We start from the raw sequence: 22,528 nt of genomic DNA, 5'->3' as shown, positions 1-22,528 counted from the left end.
TTTTTTCATTATTATCCTATTATCTCCTGAATGTGTTTTCTGACTCATGAGTGTGGGGTGGCAGATAAAAGCGGTAAGCCAATAATTAATGCTTCTGTGAACAGCAGGCAGAAGGGTGAAACCCAGATGAAATACAAGAGCTAGAAATTAGAGGTAAAAGTAAGCTTATAGAAAATGTTGATTTGTCCCCTCAATACGTTCAGTACAGTATGTGTTTTTGTATCTGCATGCACATACTGTGTACACGTTTTCGATCGGATATACAGAGAAAGCAGAGATGTGTATTTGTGTTTGTTTGTGGGAAGGATCTGGCTTCAACCACTCAAGGTCAGCATGGTGTTAAAGGCTCATTAACACATTCCTGCTGATCTTTGATCAGTATTGAGTGACACATGTCCTCTGTGACCTCTTCGATTTGAACAGCACATGTTTGACCCTGGACCTGTGGTGAGATGTTATCTATATTGAGAATAAGATAAGTAAGCAATTTCTGGGGCCTTCAACCTTTTTTCTGACCCCTGTTACAGCATGAAATTGAGTGCTTAATTTTAAGCCTGACTTATCATAAAGGGCATGTTGTGCCATATTAATGTATTTACATTAATTTGTTTGTAATTCCATCAATTGAATTGCTATTACAATACAATTCAAATAATCATTGTTGTACAAAATCATGCACTGTACTTGTGCATTACATTTTCGCTTTACCAATTTTTTTTGTGGGAGGTGAAAGTGAAAATAGCAGTATTTAATTTGCACTCGGTGTAAATAGTGGCATATATTCTCTTTTTTAATATACTAGAATTTATATATATCTCAGTGTGTCTTCAAAATATCTTCATATGTGTTCCGAAGATGAACAAAAGTCTTGAACAAAAAACGGGTTTGAAACAACATTAGGGTGAATAATTGATTACAAAATTTTCATTTTTGTGTGAACTGACCCTTTAAAGTAAAAAATGGTTGCTGCCTTATTGGTGTAATGATTAAGCAACACACACAAACGAGGAATACTACAGTATTTTATTTAAACACAAGAGATCATTAGAACAACACAGGAGTAAACAACACATTACGCATATACAATAACCGACAAATGACTAAACTGAACAGCTGATTATAATTAACCATAGAAACAAACAGGGACATAATCAGAAACCAATGAAACCTAAATTAAACAGAACTAAAGGAAACAACAGAATATCAAAATAAGAGTCCAAGACTGTGACAATTTGGACATTACTTGTCCCTTTTCCTAAAGCCGCCCTCTACACCTACCCCTAACCGTACAATATTGAACCTGCTGATAAATAAAGGTCCAGGATGGGAGCCATGTTTTTGAGCGTGGCAATATACGTGACAACGCGAGGACAGGACACCAATTCTAGTTTCAATTATAGGCCAATTAATTACCTGTCAGGCACTTTATCTACACCTTTTGAATATTTTCTTAATTTCTCGTTTTAATTCAATGCCTCTCCAAGCTGATATGTGTGGTATGAAAAGCAAGAAGAATGAGTTCGAAATATAGTGGATTTTAACTTGGGTTGGTCACGTCAAAAGCTAACGCCACTTACTCTCCACGCCACTGCTGCTATATGGGTTTCTTTTGTAATTTTGTCTGGCTCAACCAGACTGTAAATATAGCCTCTGCCAGCAAGGTGGCCTATTTGCACTTGGTGTAAATAGACACTCTGGAAAAAATAAACATTAAGCTGTACTTTAGCCTCTTAACTTTAGCTTTTGTTGTTAATTTTTGCATGTTTTGTTTTTATTTTCAGACTTTCATGCCTATTAGCTAATGAATAGTAATTTTTCCCGCTCACACAAACACTTCTTTCGCTCACTCCTTCTCGGCATCTAGGATATTAGATATTCTACACCTCACATGTTCTCAACTTCTCACTCTGTCTCTCAGCTCAATAGCAATGGCAGACATTAATTATGAGTCCGCTGTTTTAAAATAAAGTGATGCCTTGAGGCAAGAAAAGGCATTTGTGTTTTGTATGCAGATCACAGGTCAGAGCATGTGTGAATATTTAAATTACAGACATTTATGTAGCTGCTGACACCAGTAGTGATTGCTCGTGTGTGTGTTTGTGTTGCACAATGGTTTATTCACCATGAGTGGACATTCACCTTATTGCAATTTTGGGATTGTTTTTTGTAGTCAGGCTTTGTAAAATTGTTTCTGTTAAATTTTAAACAATGAGTGAAATGTTCACTCTATGAACGCAATAAAAAGCTTCTAAGAGGAAGCTTTTCCTAAAAAAAAGAAAGAGATGACATTATTCTAGTCAACTCACCTTTATTTATATAGTGCTTTTAACAATATAGATTGTTTCAAAGCAGCTTTACAGTGATAATCGTAAATTAAAGTAACATAGATTGTTTTGGCTTTACAGCAGCTCTAGAATCAAGTTAATTATCCAGCTATAGTTAGTTCTACTCACTGTTCAACCATCAAACTTAAAATGAAATGTAATAGTGTAAAAGCATCAACAAAGTACATTCAACAGACCAGGAATAACACCAAAAACACGATTCTTCCCACAGTAATATTACGGACTGGTTAAAATTCACTGTGGTAATATATATATATATATATATATATATATATATATATATATATGTATATGTATATGTATATATGTATATTATGTAACATATGTTGCCTCAATCAGAAATGTTCATTAACTTTAGCATTCCATGATATATCTAAATGTTTTCCATCATTTTGACAGATAGGCTACAGTAATACATTGTATTTACCTGCTTTAGAAACATTCCAGTAAATGCTGTTAACAGGGATTAGAAGTGAAAAGAGGAGACAATTGCATTTTAAAGCATCCATGTTAAAAAAAAACCTGGAAAGAGATTGAGGATTTGGGGAGAAAAACAACAGATTCTTCTTGCATTCCAGTGAATTATTAATGCGATATCGTAAATTAAATCGGGAGAACAGACCACAAATTCAGAGTATATGATGTCTTTTTTTTCATACTGTTACAGCTGAATACAAAGGATAAGAAAGAAAATAGTCAGGAGAAAGGAAACCAGCAGCTGAAAAGTGCTTTTGCCTAAGATATTCTTGTGATGCCATGACACATTAGAAATACCAAGCTTTTTGTTATTCTCGTGACGTCTTAAAATAAACCATGAAGGAAAAAACTCATTCAGTCACACTAACGGAAAATTAAAAAAATTAAAAACCCCATTGCGAGTCTCTTCTATAGTAAACCTAAAAACTTTGCAGGGATTGCTCTGCAAATTAAATTGAGAATATAAATAATGCATATATGCTATTTTAAATACTGTAGTCTATGCCAGAGACGTGACGTGAAAATACGTGTCAGGCAGGCTACACAAATAATTATCTTGACATTGTTAGCCTCTTGTCTTTTTTACACGTCTTACACTGTACATTTAACTTAAAATATTTAATTTTGTACACGAAAACAGCCCTTATTAATTAATTATTAGTAGGCTAGCCTATTGTAGTGTCTCAGGAAATATTGGTCACAGGACGTGAAGAATCTTCGGCTCGGCAGGACTGAGGAGAAGCTCTGGCTCAGCAGCTGGACGGGTAGATCTCGGCCATCTTGGCTGGAGACAAGGGTTCAGGCATGATGTGGAGATCAGGCTGGTCAAGAATGATGAGAAGATTTGGCTGGTAGGGCATGATGTGAAGATCCGGCTGGTCAGGCTGTCACTTTTTTTTTTTAAAAATCGATTGCACAATCGATCGGACCAACCAACACAAGTTTCGAAAATGAAAATAGGGAATCGATTTTAACGGCTTTCAGTACGCAGAATGCTGGCCGCTGGGTTCAGCGTTGCGCTTCAGATACAACGCGATTTGCGCGATTGAACTTTGACCGCGGCGTGCACACCGCTTGGTCGACCCAGCAACAAAACGTCTCGCGCTATCTGTAGCCTATTGAATGGCTCAGCCATTGAACCGCACAGTCCAATGGCATAGATCTGACCAATTGTTGGTGTGTTTTGGAGGTAAAAACAAAAGAGCTGCTTTCACAAAACAGAATGTCTCGCAAGCCATTGAAATGAATGGGTCTCATAGCGCCGCGAATGCCGTGCCCTGTCTGAAAGGTCGCTTTCTCTCAGAGCGCGTCCAGCTCGTCATGATACGCCCTCAGCGAACGCGCATCACACAGCAACTGCAGGTTCTGATAAACACACATAACAGCAAATTATAGCCTACTTCTGCATAAGGTGTCGCCAGTATTTAGAAAATTTCAAGCATAGGCTACAGGTAGCTTACAGACTCGGGCTACAGGCTACGTAGGTGAAATTTGTTTGACATTTCTAATCGTGAAAACAGCCATGTTAAAGCCTGCAGTAATGTTTTTCATTGATGTTATGGCAGTCCACTCTGCTTTTCGAGAATGTTACACTCCTGTTTGTAATTGTACACGAAATTTCATGCCAATAAATCATCTGAAATATTGTGCGTCTCAAGCGCCCTCTTTACGTTCGTCCTAATGCCTGTTAGTTGTCCGTGGATTGGCCTATATTTGGCGTTGAAAATGGAAACGTCTTTAGACATGGAAAATCGATTTTACAATCGATTCAATTAACACTTATGTCTCTAAAATCGAAAAGGATTTTTTCACAAAAGTGACAGCCCTAGTCAGGCGAGATGTAAGAATCAGGCTGGTCAAGGATGATGAGAAGATCCTCAGACTGGGCAGGTACAATGTGAAGACATTCAGGCGGTGTGGTGAGGAAGATGGCTGGTGATGGTGGTTGAGTGGCTCCATCATTATATTTGCGACCCGTTCTGCATCACCCGTTCAACAACAGCACATGATCAAGGTATTGAGCGAATGAACCAGGTGTAGCAGCTGAAGTTGGCCGGTAAAGAGGAGCGTCCAGTTCAAGCTCGAACGCGTTGTTACAGACGTCCTCTGTCCAGGTGAGCTGGTGTGAGATCTCCAGGAACTCCCTCACATATTCCTCGATTGGGTGGCCATCCTGAAAACAGGTCAGAATGCGATCGGTCGGGTTCAGATGGGTGCGGGAAATGCCCATATTACGTTTTAGGTCCGTTGTTCTGTCACGGTATGGTGCAGGCAGAAGAAGACAAAGAGGCAAGGAGAACGTTTGCAAATGCAAACGTTTTACTAATATATAATTCTAACAGGTAGGTATACAGACAGACAGACAGACAGGCAGGCAGAAACAATCATGGAAAACACGGAGATAACAATTATGTTGAATTTATTTGCGAGGACGGAAAAGTTGACAGAAACGAAAAATAAATATTAGAAATAGAAAAAGAAACCAAAACAGGAGTGTCACCAAATTAATAAAATAATCAAGACCAAATTCCCATAATTATTAACCCAACCTCTAAACTATCTACCAAAAGAAAAATGCAGAAATAAAGCCGAATTCTTCAGCGTATGTCGATGCCTTAAATAAACTACACTGCTTAAAACAAAAATACAATTAATGGCGGTCACCCTTCAACTAACTAACACAGAAAAACCCTACCTATCGTTGTTACAAAGATCCTCAATCAATCAGTCAGATACCTTACACATGGCTGCATTTCAATAATCAATCAAGCTACAGTTGTATCAGCAACAGGTGGGTCTTTATCTCAAACAGAAACATACAAATTTCCTACCGAATGGTTTGTTACAACGCAGTGCGTTATTCCTTGACTAACAGCGTGTAATACAAGAATACTGCACACTCCTGCACTATCACAACAACGATGAAACACATATCGAACAAATCATTGATTTCTCTCTGTTCATTCATGGTGAACGGGGCCTTTTAATTTGCCGGCACACCAGCGGATTGGTTGTGCTGGTCATGACGACGAGCGTCATGATGTCACAAGCATGATGGACAGCCAGACGATCCAATGATCGCAAACTAACAAAAAATTATTTACAAACGCAGAAGAGAAAGAACAAAATACAAAACACACGTGGAACGTAACAGTATGTTAGAAAAGAGAGACAGACTTTTATATTTATATCAGATTTTTTAAAATAAAAATGATAACTCCTTTCTACATTATCTGTGCAGCTTTTTTCATGACTACCTCCCTCTTGTCCTCTCATATAGTTATTTATTTGATTTTGTTGCTCATTAAAGAGAAAGCAAAAACAAGAATAACTTTTGAAGTGGAATGCCTTAAGGCAATTGAAATGAAAAGTATCTTTGGACTCAAACTTGCTTTGGAGTTTCACACGCACACAGACCACACAAAGATATGTAGAGAGGAGGATACAATAAAAATAATATATAATAGTTTATAGTTCCATTTAGTTTGCATGCACTGTCAATAATTTGTTTTAGCATCCTAATCACGTAAAGAATGATAAATGAATTAATCAGGTAGTGAGTAACACACAAACACTCAAAAATTGTGCTCCATGCAATTTTTTTGACACAATTTTTAATCTTACAGACAGGTTTTGAGAGCTATCTTATAGAGCATGCCTCACACCATTGTAATATGTGACCCTGGATCACAAAACCAGTCATAAGTCGAACGGGTTTATTTGTGGCAATAGCCAACAATACATTGAATGGGTCAAAATTATTGATTTTTCTTTTATGCCAAAAATCATTATGATATTAAGTAAAGATAATGTTCCATGAAGATATTTAGTCAATTTCTTACCGTAAATATATAAAACATTTATTTTTGTGAGTGAATGCAGCACAATCGAGAACATAAATCAACTTTAAAGGCGATTTCCTCAATGTTTCGATTTTTTTGCACCCTCAGATTCCAGATTTTCAAATAGTTGTATCTCGGCCAAATATTGTCATATCCTAACAAACCATACATCAATGGATACATCAAATCTCATGTGACTGGTTTTGTGGTCCAGGGTGACATATTGCATGCTTTAGTGAGATTATCATTTTAATTTGATAAATTCCTTTTGCCATGATCAATAGAAAATGTTCACAAACTTCCAACTAATATACAGGTTAATTTACAATATTGCTGATTTTTGGATATTCTGTAATAAGCCTATTGTCTGTAACTAAGCAATTTATTGATTTCAATACTCATTGCAGTATTTGCTGTGAGTAAATAGACGCTATTTATGCGCTACTAGTGGCTGTGATTGGCACTTTTAGAGAATTTAGCGCCAGGATAATTTTGAATGCATATCATTAGTGAAATCGAAATTACTGCATGCAAAAGTGGTCAAATTTGAAACCAGCTTTATATTTTTTGGTCAAACAAATAAACAAACAAACAGAAAAGCATGTTTCCGAAATAGCATTTCCTTTCATCCGGAGTTGTTCTCAAATTTCTTTTTGAGGGTGTAATCAGTATATTTTCATCTCATTGACATCCCACATTTTTTGGTAGGCACGGATAACGAGGGAAAAACTATAAAAAGAAACAGGCTGAAAAACAATACTTTCATTATGGTTTAATGTGCTGGGACTCTGGGGCTGTACTCAACCTCCACAAGAAAAATAAAGATTATTTGCTGGGTACTCCACAAGATCAGACTTAAACGCTTTTCTGGTTTGCCACAGTTAGGACTCTTGCCCTGCTTAAGTGCACATTTTGTTGCTGAAATTTATTTGTTGAAATGTTAAGGTATTCACTTTCTTTGGAAAACTGTCACGCTAAGGTTGAGGCAAGGATGAAATAGAGGCTGGATCTAATCGCAGCCGTTGATTTTAACACGCACTAAATCAAAATGACAGACTCTCAGGATGTCAGAGTACAAAAATGCAGCAAACAGAACAACCATAAAAAAGACGAGATCAGACAAATAAAGATAATCATGCCGATTTGCGGCCCAATTCTCCCCTTCAGGCAATCCTAGGTTTTTCCTAGGTTTAAATCCTACAGATTATTTTATCAGATTTTTAGAATCTGCTTGCAAGAATGTCAGGACTGAACCGATCTCAAATTGTAAATATCCAATATGTTGAAAATTTATGATCAGAATTCCTGTTGTGTGGGGGGAACCCTGAGGTCAAACGTGTACTAACTCTGTAGATTGTCACTTGGAACGAAACGAATGTTCACAACATTTCCACGACGTGGAACGTCGTTTCATACTTTTTTCCTCGCGAATGATCTGTAAAAAGCTGTCCAAACACAATTACCGTAGTTTCCGGACTATACGTCGCTCCGTAGTATAAGTCGCATCAGTCAAAAGTCAAAATGCATCATGAAGAGGAAAAAAACATATATAAGTCGCACTGGACTATGACTATAAGTGGTCGCAAATTTATTTAGAAATTTATTTCACAAAATCCAAGACCAAGAACAGACATTTAATCTGTAAAGGCAAGTCATTTAACTACACAATAGCACACAGAACAACAGGCTGAATAGGTGTCCGGCATGTTAACATAACACATTAACAGTTATTCAGCTACACAATAGCATAAAGAACATATACCTGGGAGGCTGAATAGGCTAAATTAACATAAACCAAGTTCAAATTAACAAGTTACCGGTAAGCAAGTTCACCAAGCTCCCGCGATCTCATTCCACAACACCGAATCCATTGAATTCTTCCTCGGTGTCGCTTCTGAACATCTCCACTAACTAGAGCGCCCTCTCGCGGCTGTAGACGGTAATGTTTTCTTTTGTTTCATCTCAGTCAGTGTGAATTATTTTTGATATACAAGTCGCACCTGACTATAAGTCGGAGGACCAGCCAAACTATGAAAAAAAGTGACTTATAGTCCGGAAAATACGGTATCCCCATTTCTTCTTGCCTGTCGATTTTGAGAGATTTCCAATGCTCACTGTCGGTACTCTTGTGAATGGAATCTGTTGGTGTGTGGTGTGCTCACATTGTGGGACGCCACACACTATACGAACAAAACTGTTAAATCTTTGATTTTCTTTTTATCGCCATGTTTGTGGTCTCTCACATTTTGAAAATCTGATAAGATTGTCACATCTCTGTCTTTTACGGCCCTGACGAGAACGTCGGTCTCCTCGGCTGTGAACCGCTCCTGGCGTTCGCCTGACAAATCCGCCGTTATAATAGCAATCCGCCATGGAAGAAGCGCGCCTGCTCTTATAGGGAATGTGAGATGACGCTCTGATTGGTTTATTGCACGTTACGCCCAAACCACACCTATGAATAATGAAGCTAATTCAGACCAACCCATTTTAGATTTGAGTCGGGCGCAAGAGTAATTTATCCCGCCGGTATAATAGCAACAGCACCCGGGATCTGCCCACAAAGTTATTTGCGTTTCACGTTTGATACTTGCGTTTCAGATTGTTAAAATAGGGCACATAATGTGAAAAGAAGTTTATAATTTATGCAGAGATGCATACAAAATATTTTTGGGCTACTGTGTATGTATGTATGTTTCAGTCTTCATAGTATGTTGTGTGATTCATCCAAATTCTGTGTGTGTATCTACTGCATGTGTGTGTTTGACAATATGTGTGGGTCGATATTCCCCAGTTCACACTTTGACCTATTAGATTCACGTTACACAAAATAAACAAACACACTAGACATTTGAAGCTATATCACTGTTATTTATACTAATATAATTATGTTTACAATACAATACCCTTAAACCTAACCCTGACACAAACTTGTTGTCCTTGACATTATTAGATTTTAAGCTAAACTCCATTTTATAGGCTTTTCAAATATTACGGACCACATCAAATGTCAGCTTTGTAATATTTGTGAAGAAATTTTTCAGTTTTCATTTTAGGTTAATTTGGCCCAAGTATAGTTAAACCTGAGACAGTGTGTACACACACACACACACACACACACACACACACACACACACACACACACACACACACACACACACACACACACACACACACACACACACACACACACACACACACACACACACACACACACACACACACACACACACTTGTTTGTTCAATAGCAGTTCATGTCCACTGAAAATGTGTTTGTGTGTGTGCCATATTCACCCTTGGATTTTGTTTCAATTAACTAGGCCATAATCTAGTTTGCATTACAGACCACTTCTATTTGTTTGCCTTGACAGACATTAATTCCTCAGTTGACCTGGCACCACACCGCTCAACAGAATGCAACCGGTGTGGAGTAAGAACAGCTCTGTGCAAAAGAAAAATAACTCTGCTAATGCTTAAATAACACATACAGTTAATCAAGCATCAACATTCATTTGAAGATGAAGCTAAAAAGGCACTATTTTAGCTGTATACCAGAAAAATTGCAATTAAAGGGATAGTTCACTTTAAAATTTAAATTCTGTCATCATTTACTCACCCTCAAGTTGTTTCAAACCTGTATTAATTTATTTATTCTGCTGAACACAAAGAAAGATATTTTGAAGAATGTCAGTAACCAAACAGTAGTCTGTACCCATTGACTTCCATAGTAGGAAAAAAAAATACTATGGAAGTCAATGGGTACATACTACTGTTTGGTTACTGACATTCTTCAAAATATCTTTCTTTGTGTTCAGCAGAATAAATAAATTAATACAGGTTTGAAACAACTTGAGGGTGAGTAAATTATGACAGAATTTTAATTTTAAAGTGAACTATTCCTTTAAACAAGGTTGGATATTTATTCAAACCTGAGACTTTAAATAGTTCACGCTCACATTCTGTATAGATTGGTAGATGATGTTAGCCTATGCTACTGTTGACAAGTTGAAGATCTGTACAGGTGTTGTATGTATGCATGCTAGACAGCATGTGGTTTATTAGCTTATTTTTGACATTTTCATGCCAAGTCATTATCATACCTCCTGTCTTTCACGGAAATGTCAAAGCTACTTCTTAACCACCATATGCTTTACGTCCAACCAAGAACATAAAATAAATTTAAGTCTATTTCCCTCTCTCAAAATCTCAAAAACAAAATTTGAAGCGGTTTATCAGCTAAAGCAGCCTAGCGATAAAATTAGCATATAGTTCCTGTCAGCTAAAATAGCAGATCTCTTTAGTCCCTGAAGTGATTTACTAGAAATGTCCTTAGAGAGTTTTGAGAGCAAATGAGTATTTGTGCTTAATGCTCCTTGTATAGCCATTTTAATTCATTTATTCTAATTCTGCTTGATTTCTTAAACTTTTAATCATGTCTGAAAGACTTTAATTGGTTGAAATAAGCAAGGATTGTTTTCAGATTATTAGAAACAGTGTCTCACTGACAATCAATAGGTCTACATCATAATGGATTCTAATGAATCAAAGCAAATTGCGTGATATTGGTGTGAGCACTAAGTGGGCAAACATCTTTCATGGATAAACATTTCAAAAGGAGGAAGATCAGCAAATTAATTATGCAGCTGTGATTGTCAAAGATAAAAGTGAGATTGGTGTTTCAAGTTTGTGTAATGAATTCTATTCCACTTTAGGGTTTATTCATCAGTTAGTGCTGATAACGCCTATCTCTTTCTCTCTCTCTGCCTCTGTTAGTGTGGATTTGGTTCACGCACAGCTGCGTGTGTGTGAGGGCCGCAGTCTTCCTGAGTTGGGTCTCGAACAGGACAAGATCCATATAAATGGCTGTGCCATTCAGTGCCGGGTAACTACAGAAGACCCCTCCCGTGGTTTTCAACCAGACACAGGACGCATAGAGGTATGCCTGCTAAATGACATTGCAGTTATGCAAATTACAGTAACATCACTCCAATTAATAATACAAAACATGTATTATTATCTTTATTCATTATAAAATTAATGTGTTTTATGCCCACTTTTATTTTTTTGGGGGCTGTTTTATAACAGTTTTTGTCCAGAAACGAAGCTACAATCTGGCCATTAAAGGGCACACTCATTTATCTGGATGTCTCTCTGCACTCTGCATTCACACTAAAACACACAGAACGACTCTTGCGCACTTTCAGAGAGGCGTTATTTTGATGGGTCATCGAGCAGTGAGCATTGATTGAAAGCGATTTTCAGGGAGTGCTCTTATTAAGTTGAAAGAGGGGACGACTAGCCCTCCGCACTGCTCAATTTGACGCACTGTTTTGTTCCATTGACAACACTTGAATGTTACTAAGAAGACCATCACGGAGCAGAAAAAGCCCTATCCATGTGTGCTGGGTGCTGCTATAAACTGCACTTAGCTCTCTACTTATTCACGAAGAAATCTGACTTTGTATGATGCCATTTTAATGGACTGAAAAACCTCTCAGCATGTTTGAACAGAGAACATGAGTAATTTCCCTTCATTACTTGTGTATTGATTTGGAGAATTTTTACTTCACTCAAATTCTATTCAGACGAAACACTCTTATTCAATTACGTTAGCAATAATAATAATTAATTTCGAGTCATGTCATTTATACCTTTAGCATACAGTGCAGTACTTGTCATCATGAAATCTTTCTTTTCTACTACTAAAAGCCAACTAAAGCATGTTCGTGGGTATTTCATTTTACTTTTAATTTAATATTCATCAATAATATTGATCTGCCTGCCTTGACACTGACATTGACATTATTTGTCAATTGACATTATTCCTGCCACCTGATGGAGTTTTGGTTCCTTACCATTGTCGCCTTTTTCGCCTTTTTTTCACCTTTGTTGCCATTGGCTTTTGGCTTGCTTAGTTGGGGACATTAAATTTAATATTCAACAATAATATTGATCTGCATGCATTGACACCATTAAATGAGCACTGAACTGAGCTGGACGATGACATGGTTTTCTCCAGAGCGGCTATGTATAAATCAACTAAATGTATAACTTTTTTACACAAAAATTAAACATCACTGAACTTACTTAAGCTGGACTGTGACGCATATTTTCTCCTGGAAACAAACTTTGTTGCATTATTTTCCTGTTATCTCCGTAAAGCAGCTTTGAAACAATCGGTATTGTAAAAAGCGCTATATAAATAAATGTGACTTGACTTGACTTTTACACAAAACATTCAATTAAATCCAACTGGTACATGTTTTCTTAATACACAAGTTAAATAACATGTGGAACTACATGTAACTTTTTAACTTTCACTCAGTTCTGTTCTGGGTACCTTACATTCCACATTGGCAATGATTTTGCTGTAGTACCTAAGTATTATTTCACATTGTCGTAGTCCTTATAAGTACTAGCCCTATTTCAACGATCTAAGCGCATGGTCTAAAGCACACGGTGCAAGTGCACTTAGGGCGTGTCCGAATCCACTTTTGCTAGTTTAATGACGGGAAAAATAGTCAGTGTGCGGCGCATGGTCTAAAAGGGTTGTCCCTATTCTCTTAATGAGTAATGGGTGTGTTTGGGGCTTCACGTGCAATAAACCAATCAGAGTCTCATCTCCCATTCCCTTTAAAAGCCAGTTGCGTTCATACCATAGCGGATTCACTATTTACATGGCGGAATATGCAAGTGGAAAGACAGAAAGCTTCTCCAGAGAGCAAACGGATCTGCTTGTTCCCGAGGTTAAAGCACGCAAGCAGTGTACGGGGCAAGCCGGATTCCACCATATCTTTATGTACATTAATAATTAATAATAATCTTTTACATTGTAATCCTTTTATTTTGAATATATGGCATGTTTGTGTGCCACTGCGCGTCCCTGTATGTGTAATAAGCAGAGTGTATGCGCGTGTTGGACCCACCTATAGGTGCACATTACTAACGCGGTCCTTTAAAAAAATAAAAAATTGTGCAATTGACTTTAGACCAGGTTTCAGTTGGTCAATGGCACAGTCTATTTCTGTTGCCTCAAAATAGCAAAGCGGGGGTTATCGCTGCTCACAAAATTTTCACTGCGTGTCTTCAAGAAATCCTGCCAAACAAGGTTTTGCGCTGGCCCAAGCTGTTAGTAAATCTGGCTCTTAGTTGTTAAATACTTTTTTTTGTCATTCATGCACATTTGAACTGAAGGGGAAAAAAAGAAGAAAAAAATGTCAGTTTTGTGGTTGTGACAGGCAAATTCAAGCACCCCATGAGACTAAGGTATCTGTTATTACACCAGGCTAAAGACAAAAACAAAAGATAAAGGGAAGATTTCAGGCAGGGAAGATACAAGAAGTAATGAGATATAGGTGAGTCAGAGAAGGCACTCTGGTCTAACTTCCTAAAGTTTTGCAAACACTAATGCTATTTTGATACTTCAAAAAGTATCCAAATTAAATGTGTGGCTACATTTTGCAACACTTGGGATGGGAATCTTTAGGTGTGTCATGATTCGATTCTGAATCAGGAAGTCACGATGCAAAATATATATATATATATATATATATACTCCATTCGTGTTCATTTATTTGGAATCCCAGTGTAAGACAATTCCCGAAAATAGTGTTTGCCAAGTCATGTTATTTTTTACATTTTCTGCACCAGTATTGTTAGTACATTACCCGCCCCTAAATATCATCGACTCTTCTTGTTTGAGACCCTACACTCTTTTGCACTGCTTGTAGATTGTGTTGGTCACTATGGAAATTAGCTGCTGCATCCATGTTGTTTAACCCTCTGGAGTCTGAGGGGTTTTCTGGGTCCTGGAGGTGTCCTGACATGCTCTAACATTTGTGCTTATTTCTGTTACTTGTGACATTTTCATGGCTAAAGTCTTATTACACTGTATTCAGAACAAATTCTGCTACAATAATTTGTCAGCAGCATGTATGTACAATTTTGTAGTTTTGAGATAATGACATTTATGCGTGGTTTGTGAAAATAACAAAAAAAAGTCACTGAAATAAGGTTATGAAACCCAAACTGATTATTTCTTCACAAGACTTTTGAAAATTGTATCACGTAGCCTAGAATATTTGCTCCAAAACTATGTGAAAATCACCCTGACTACTCATTCAGATAAGACATGTCTTGTGTAAGAAAGCTGTATGCGAGTAAGCGTAAACCACACATGAATATTGAGTTTTTCACACCTGAGAAAGACAAAGACCCTCCCATAATGGCCCTATTAGGAGCTCTCAGGCACTATGAGGAACTTTGAACAAAGAATGAGGAGATTTAAAAAAGAATGTTTTTTTGATTGTTTGGATTTATTTACAACACAACATAATCCAAAGATACACAACAAATGACAAAAAAGCACATTATTTAACACACTGAACTAAAGACAGAGACTTACCGGGAAGCAGTCACACACCTTTGTGCCATTGAAACATAGTACATACCTGTCATTTCCAAGGTGTTTGATTTTTCACTTTACCATGCTCATGCTCAATGTTGCACATTGTCAGTTTCCACTCCCATCTGGTTTAGTTTAGTAAATTTATCGTACTCGGTTACTAGCGTAACCTCGGTTCTCTCTAGAGAGAGGAACGAGTACTGCGTTGTCGTAGCAACGCATTGGGGGAAAATCCTTTTCCACGAGAATACTGAAGCAAAAAATTATCCTTAATTTTGTATCAATGTAAAGCGCATTGCCACAGCATACAGACCTAGGCGAGACAGCTCGCGCGCCTATTGGCTGCTGTGCGGCAAATGCTTAAGCCAATCGAGCGAGCCCTTGAGTGACGTCACACCCAACAGCGTCACGTCCCGCCGAAACGGGCGTGGCTTAGGGCTATATATTTTTCTCACAGGCTTATGAACTCTGATTTTTAAAGCGAAACAACCAGAGCGCATACACGGCAAGAAACGCAGTACTCGTTCCTCTCTCTAGAGAGAACCGAGGTTACGTTAGTAACCGAGTACGTTCTCTTACGAGAGATACTCTCGTACTGCGTTGTCGTAGCAACGCATTGGGGAACACTCTGTAAGACGCCGTGTATGCAGTGATCCGACACCATAGACCCAGAGCACTGAGCTGGGGTTCATATAGTACATAATCACCTGTAGGACTCACAGAGAATCCTGAAAGAGGTGGGTTCTAACCACCATGTCTCACAAAAATTGACTGCACATAGCAGATCAGCACAAATTGACTGCACTCAGCAGTTCAGCATAATAATGCCATAAAACGGCGACTGAAAATCTCAGTCTAATACAAACACGGTTAATTAAACCGATAATATCCTGGCCTGTAAGGCGGGCACCTCGAGGTTGTAAAACCTGATAAATGTAGACGGGTTTTGTATGATGTAGATCCCACTTGACCAAGCCCACAAAGAAGCCATACTTCACGTGGAGTGCGCTCTAACACCCAAAGGGCACTGAATGCCTTTGGATGCGTACGCTAGAGCTATCGCGTCTACTATCCATCTGGATAGGCTCTGCTTCGAAGTGGCCAGCCCCTCAAGACGCCCACTAAACGAAACAAAAAGCTGCTCCGTCTGTCTGAAAACAGACGAGCGCGACACGTAAGCTCTCAATGCCCTCACTGGGCAGAGAAAATTATCGTCCGTATTGTCCCCGGTGACTGGAAGGGCAGACAGGGAAATAACCTGCGCCCTAAACGGTGTGTTTAGGGATTTTGGAACATAACCATGCTTAGGTTTGAGCACGACTCTGGAGTCGTTAAGCCCAAATTCCATGCACGACGCGCTCACAGAGAGCGCGTGTAAGTCCCCAACGCGCTTCACTGAAGCGAGAGCCAGGAGAAACACCGTCTTGAGCGACAAGTGTTTCATATCAATCTCCTGAAGAGGCTCAAAAGGAGGACCCTTCATGGCGTCCAGCACCGTAGAAAGGTCCCAAATGGGAACAGTGGGAGGTCTGGGTGGATTAAGTCTCATAGCTCCTTTAAGGAACCGAATGACTAAATCGTTCCTTCCTATGGAATGGCTGTGTGCGGTTTCAGAAAAAGCCGCTATAGCCGCCACATATACTTTGAGCGTGGAAGGGGATCTCCCGTTATCCAACAGCTCTTGTAAGAAGGACAAAACCTCTGTTACTCCGCAATCTGGGGGTGACACGCCACGAGACGTGCACCAGCCAGAAAAAAACAGACCATTTAGACGCATAGAGCCGTTGCGTAGACGGAGCTCTAGCTTGTGTGATCGTGTTTAGCACTCCCTGAGGGAGGTCAGCGGATACCCGTTGATGGCCCACACATGAAGGGACCATAGTTCTGGGTGAGGATGCCAAATCGAACCATTTGCTTGAGAAAGGAGATCCCTCCTCAGAGGCACTGGCCACGGGGCGGTGCTGGCTAACTGCATCACAGCTGGGAACCAGGGTTGATTCAACCACAGCGGTGCTATCAGCAGCACTGAGCATCCTTCCTCCCTGATCTTCTCCACCACTTGGGTCAGGAGGGAGACAGGGGGAAAAGTATATAGAGGATGGCGCGGCCACTGATGGTCCCTGCTTTTTGAGTAAAATTCCGGACAGTGAGCGTTTTCCGGAGACGCAAAGAGGTCTACTTCCGCTCTGCCGAATTTCTTCCACAACAGTTGTACTGTGTGTGGGTGTAACGACCATTCTCCTGCCGGAACGCGGTTCCTGGACGGTACATCTGGTCCAACATTCAGGTGCCCCGGCATGTGCGCCGCCCTTAGTGAAATGAGGTTGCAGCGCGCCCATGCCAGAAGGCATCAGGTCAACCTGTATAATGACACGGACCTGAGGCCGCCCTGGCGATTTATGTATGACACCACTGACATGCTGTCTGAACGTATCAGTACATGGCAGCCCATAAGCAGGGGACGAAAGCGAGTGAGCGCTTTGCACACTGCTAACATCTCGAGGCAGTTTATGTGGAAGAGCTTCTCTCGCTCTGACCAAAGGCCAAACAGCGGTCTGCCCTCGAGCAGCGCTCCCCATCCTGCGTTGGATGCGTCCGTAGACACCACCCTCAGACTCGAGGAAATCCCTAGGCTTACACCTGACAGGTACCAGTCTTTTGACTTCCAAGGTTTCAAAGCTGCAACGCAAGCTTGATTGACCTTGAGGCGAAGCCGACCGGTGGCCCATGCTTTGCAGGGCACCCTCCCTTTGAGCCATATCTGCAGCGGGCGCATGCGCAGCAGGCCCAGCTGCAGTACTGCAGATGCTGAGGCCATCAGACCTAGCATTTTTTGAAAGCTCTTTAGATGGAGAACAGCGCCGCAGCGGAATGAGCTGACTGTGCGCTGAATGCGCAGCGCGCACTGTTGTGACAGCTGCGCTGTCATTGACAGCGAGTTCAGTTCCAGCCCCAGAAAAGAAATATTCTGTCTGGGGGATAGCGAACTCTTTTCCCAGTTTACTGTGAGACCAAGATTCTCGAGGTGACTCAGCAGCAGGGCTCTGTGCGCCACTATCTCTGAATGAGATTGGGCTAGAATGAGCCAATCGTCCAAATAGTTCAGCACTCGAACACCCTGCAGTTTGAGGGGAGCGAGTGCTGCGTCCATGCACTTCGTAAATGTACGGGGTGCTAGAGACAAGCCGAACGGCAGGACTTTGTACTGGTATGCCTGGCCCTCGAAGGCGAATCTCAAAAATCGCCTGTGACGTGACGCAATCTGTATTTGAAAATACGCGTCCTTTAGATCTACTGACACGAACCAGTCTCCTTGGCGAACATGCGCGAGGATTTTTCTGGTCGTTAGCATTCTGAACTGGCGTTTCACAAGCGCTCTGTTCAGCTGCCTCAGATCTAGTATGGGTCTGAGACCCCCGTCTTTTTTGAGTATCAGGAAGTATCTGCTGTAAAGCCCCCCTTCGCTCTGAGCCTGAGATAAAGGTTCGATAGCCCTTTTTCTCAGAAGTTTCTGAATTTCGGCTCGAAGTAGGTGTGCTAGATTAGAATCTACCGAAGTCTCGACGCGCGCCGCATGGCGGCGAGGGCGTCTGCGAAACTGCAGCGAATAGCCTTCTTTTATGATGTTTATCACCCATTTTGAAACCCCGAGAAGCTTTTCCCATGCATCTGCATGTGTAGCTAGGGGCTGAGTGAAAAGCGCGCTCTGATCGACTCGCGATACAGCGGCTTTCGTGAGCTGCGACAGAAATGTCTCGCTCGCAACACCTGAGGCCGGGGCCGCGCTGATGATAGCGGGCAGAATGTCCGTGCTCGACCCCTCGACAGCATTTAGGCGGGAGAGGGAGGGCTGGACGGGCTCCGTAGGAACCGTGATGCTTGTGTGGGAACGCGGGCACTGGGGACCGGGCACGTTTACCACCTTTATAGCATCGCTCGCCGGAGCGGAGCGCCTGCACGCAGGTTTCGTTTTTACAGAAACCGTGCGATGAGCAGGAGGTAGCATTAGTGGGCACTGGGTAGTGGGCACATGTGCTACTTTTAACGCGCAATCGAACTGGGTCGATTTTATGTGCGCGGGCCCTGTGTGTGGGGCCGTGTTTGTGTGTAGGGATGGGCACATTACAGTGGGCAGTCTTACTACACAAGAAACACCATCGGCCGTGGCCGGGACACCAGAAAATGCACTCTTTAATGGATTTATCTGGGTAGCCGTGAAAACGGCTGTTGTGTGCAGGCAAGCGGCCAGTGAGACACGCCTGTTGGCTGCAATGATCGCTGGCACAGTCACTTCGCTTGGGACTGAACGAGCGGTGAGCTTCGGTGAGGGTCCGGCCGCAGCGGGACTCGAACACCGACGCTTCCCTAGCAGTGCTAGGATGTCTTCGGGGGCTCGGGCTTCAACGCTACCTTCTGTCGCGGGCCACGCGGCGCAGGGCGGCGACCGGAAGAGCGAGAGCGCGGTCTCGAGCTCTGCGTCTGGCGGCGTTGAGAAGAGGAGCTGGGCGGCGGTCTGGGCTGTGAACTCTGAGCAGGCGGTTTCGCACGGCCTGCTGCTGAGTTGGAGCGCTTCGGCAGGAAGTGCTTCATCGCCTGGGTCGCCTTCTGCACCTCAGCATACCTGTCGGTGAACTCCTTCACCGATGTCCCGAATAGACCAGCAGGGGAGAGCGGGGCGTCGAGGAACGCGGTCCGCTCCGCTTCTGGCATGTCTGAGAGCGTGAGCCAGAGGTGCCTCTCAGACACGGTGAGCGCCGCCATACTCCGTCCGATGACTTGGGCCGCAGACTTCGAAGCGCGAAGAGCCAGGTCTGTAGCGCTTCTCAGATCCGCCACGCAGATCACATCGGGCCCGTTCTCATCCAGCTTGCGGAGGAGATCGGCCTGGAAAATCTGCAGCGTCGCCATGGAGTGCAGTGCTGACGCAGCCTGTCCGTTGGCGGCATAAGCGCGACGGAGCAGGGATGACGTCGTGCGTCAAGCCTTTGAGGGCAGCGCCATCTTAGCTCGCTGTCCAGCGGAGGGCGGGCATAAGTGGGCCGCGATAGGCTCTTCGACCGGCGGGAGGGAAAGGTAGCCTCTGTTCTTAGCGTCGTCAACTTCGGAGAACACTAAGGAAACAGATGACCTCGTCCTCGTGGAGAACGGGGAAGTCCAAGCTCTCGCGACCTCCTCGTGAAGCTCAGGAAGGAAGGGGGCGGGCTTAGACGCAGGTGTAGACTTTTCCCCGGGCAGAAAATAGCCATCCAACCGGTTGTGGGCGGGCTGCTTGCGCGAAACCCACTCAAGGCCAAGGCTCGCCGTGGCTTGAGTGAGCACGCGGATGAGCTCCGCCTCGATGCTCGCTCTCTTTCCTTTGGTCGCGGGGGCACGGGGCGCGAGGTCCGCAGAGCTCGCCCAATCCTCGCTGCCAGACGCCAAAACAGAGCACGAGTCCTCATCCCTCAGCATGGCGTCGATGTCGTCGACGGAAGCGGCGGCAATCTGCGGTCGCTGTCCGTCGGGGATCGATGCTGATGAAGCCGGAGAAATAGTTCGCGGGCGCGCCGGCGAACTTTGGCGGCTAGGGGATGGTTCAGGGTTCCGCTGTGCACGGCGCTTTTTACGGCGCGGCACAACAGCGGAAAACACGGGCTCTTGGAACAACGCCAGGCGAGTCCGCAGAGTCGCTAAAGGCAGAAGTTCGCAGTGATGGCAGCCGTCATCCGCAAGAGCGATAGCCGCGTGTTGCTCACCCAGGCAGGAAGCGCATATAACATGTCGGTCCCCGTCGCTGAGTGTGGCTTGGCACGAGCCGCAGGAAGGCATCTTCGGAGAAGACGCGCTTCAGATACAGGAAACGTGTGAGTCGCGCCGGCGAACTCACACACACTCAATAAGGAGGTAAAAGGATATAAGCGCCGGAACGCGCAGCTGGAAGGCGAAGAAGGCGGCGGTGCCAGCGGCTTCACGTCCTCTCCCGCTGAAGTGCTCTCTCGACAGCGCAGCTTCTTCCTCGGATCAGCGATGAGGTGTCTTCGCTGAAGGATTAAAAATCAGAGTTCATAAGCCTGTGAGCGAAATATATAGCCCTAAGCCACGCCCGTTTCGGCGGGACGTGACGCAGGAGGGCGCGAAGCGCCCTCATTGGGTGTGACGTCACTCAAGGGCTCGCTCGATTGGCTTAAGCATTTGCCGCACAGCAGCCAATAGGTGCGCGAGCTGTCTCGCCTAGGTCTGTATGCTGTGGCAATGCGCTTTACATTGATACAAAATTAAGGATAATTTTTTGCTTCAGTATTCTCGTGGAAAAGGATTTTCCCCCAATGCGTTGCTACGACAACGCAGTACGAGAGTATCTCTCGTAAGATAACTGATGTTTGTCAGTTACAGTAGTTAGATGTGTGAAATACATTTGTTTATCCTAAATTGATCTATTCTCATTTCCTCTAACAAAATAAAAAAAAGTATGGTTATCACCATCCTCTTTTCTTGTGGTAAAGGAGGCTAGGATATTCTGCCTGCCATCTCATCGAAAAACAAACAAAACAAAAAAACGTGGGGATGAATGTATGATGAAAGAATTAATTAATGTGGCCTATTTCTGTAACATGCAACTATCCGTCCTCTTCTTTGCTTACATTTTCTTTGTTTAAATTTCCCTTTCCTATTTTTTCTTCCCAGCAGGTAGAACTGTAGACATGATCAGAGAGTGGGGGCCTCAGCAAACAGAGCTGTAGTTCAGCCGTGAAATGTGTGTACCTAAAAAAATACACTGTTAAAAATGCATGGCCAAACATAATAAATCCTGGGTTGGATGAATAAGTCATGGCTTGAGTGCTCCAGAGAGGAGGAAGAGATGCACAGAGGGAGGAAAGAGAGCGAAAGCTCAGCGAGGAAGGGCTTAAAATGTCTGGCCCAGTAAGAGATCATAGCATTTTAGTTGAGCGAGAGGGAGAAAGGGAGATAAAGAGGTTAAAGGAATAGTTCACTTAAAATAGGATAATTCTGTCATCATTTACTCACCCTCAAGTTGTTTCAAAGCTGTAGGAATTTCTTTCTTCTGCTGAACACAAAGGAAGATATTTTGAAGAATGTCGGTAAACAGTTGATGGACCCCATTGACTTTCATAGTCTGTTTTTTCCTACTATGGAAATCAATGGGGCTCATCAACTGTCTGGTTACCGACATCCTTCAAAATATCTTCCTTTGTGTTCAGAAGAAGAAAGAAATTCATACAGATTTGAAACAACTTGAGGGTGAGTAAATAATGACCGTTTTTTTTTCAGTTTTAAGTGAACCATTCCCTTAAGAAAATGAACGAATGATTTCCAGAGCACAACAATGCACAGTCCTTAGAAACAGTGTGTTGTGTTCATGAGTGAATTATGTTACTACTATTTTGAAGTGTTGTGTCGTGACGTAATGTGTGTGAGAACGGAAGTGAAGACTAAACAAGATGGATGAAGATTTGCTGCTCCTG

At 42.2% G+C, this 22,528-nt stretch overlaps 1 protein-coding gene across 3 annotated transcripts in view; it reads left to right on the top strand.

The window, feature by feature from the left end:
- pcxb (pyruvate carboxylase b) overlaps nt 1–22,528 on the top strand; it is a 237,790-nt gene that overhangs the window by 45,027 nt on the left and 170,235 nt on the right. For all 3 annotated transcript variants that reach the window (XM_079588533.1, XM_079588534.1, XM_079588535.1), the window contains exon 9: nt 11,435–11,597. In XM_079588533.1, coding sequence (XP_079444659.1) covers nt 11,435–11,597 — 163 coding nt within the window. The remainder of the gene's footprint in view (nt 1–11,434; nt 11,598–22,528) is intronic.

The sequence above is a fragment of the Phoxinus phoxinus genome (assembly GCF_949152265.1).
Source record: "Phoxinus phoxinus genome assembly, chromosome: 2".
Taxonomy (NCBI): Eukaryota; Metazoa; Chordata; class Actinopteri; order Cypriniformes; family Leuciscidae; genus Phoxinus; species Phoxinus phoxinus.
Note: the sequence above shows the minus strand (reverse complement) of the source record. Positions and strands in the feature narration are given on the sequence as shown.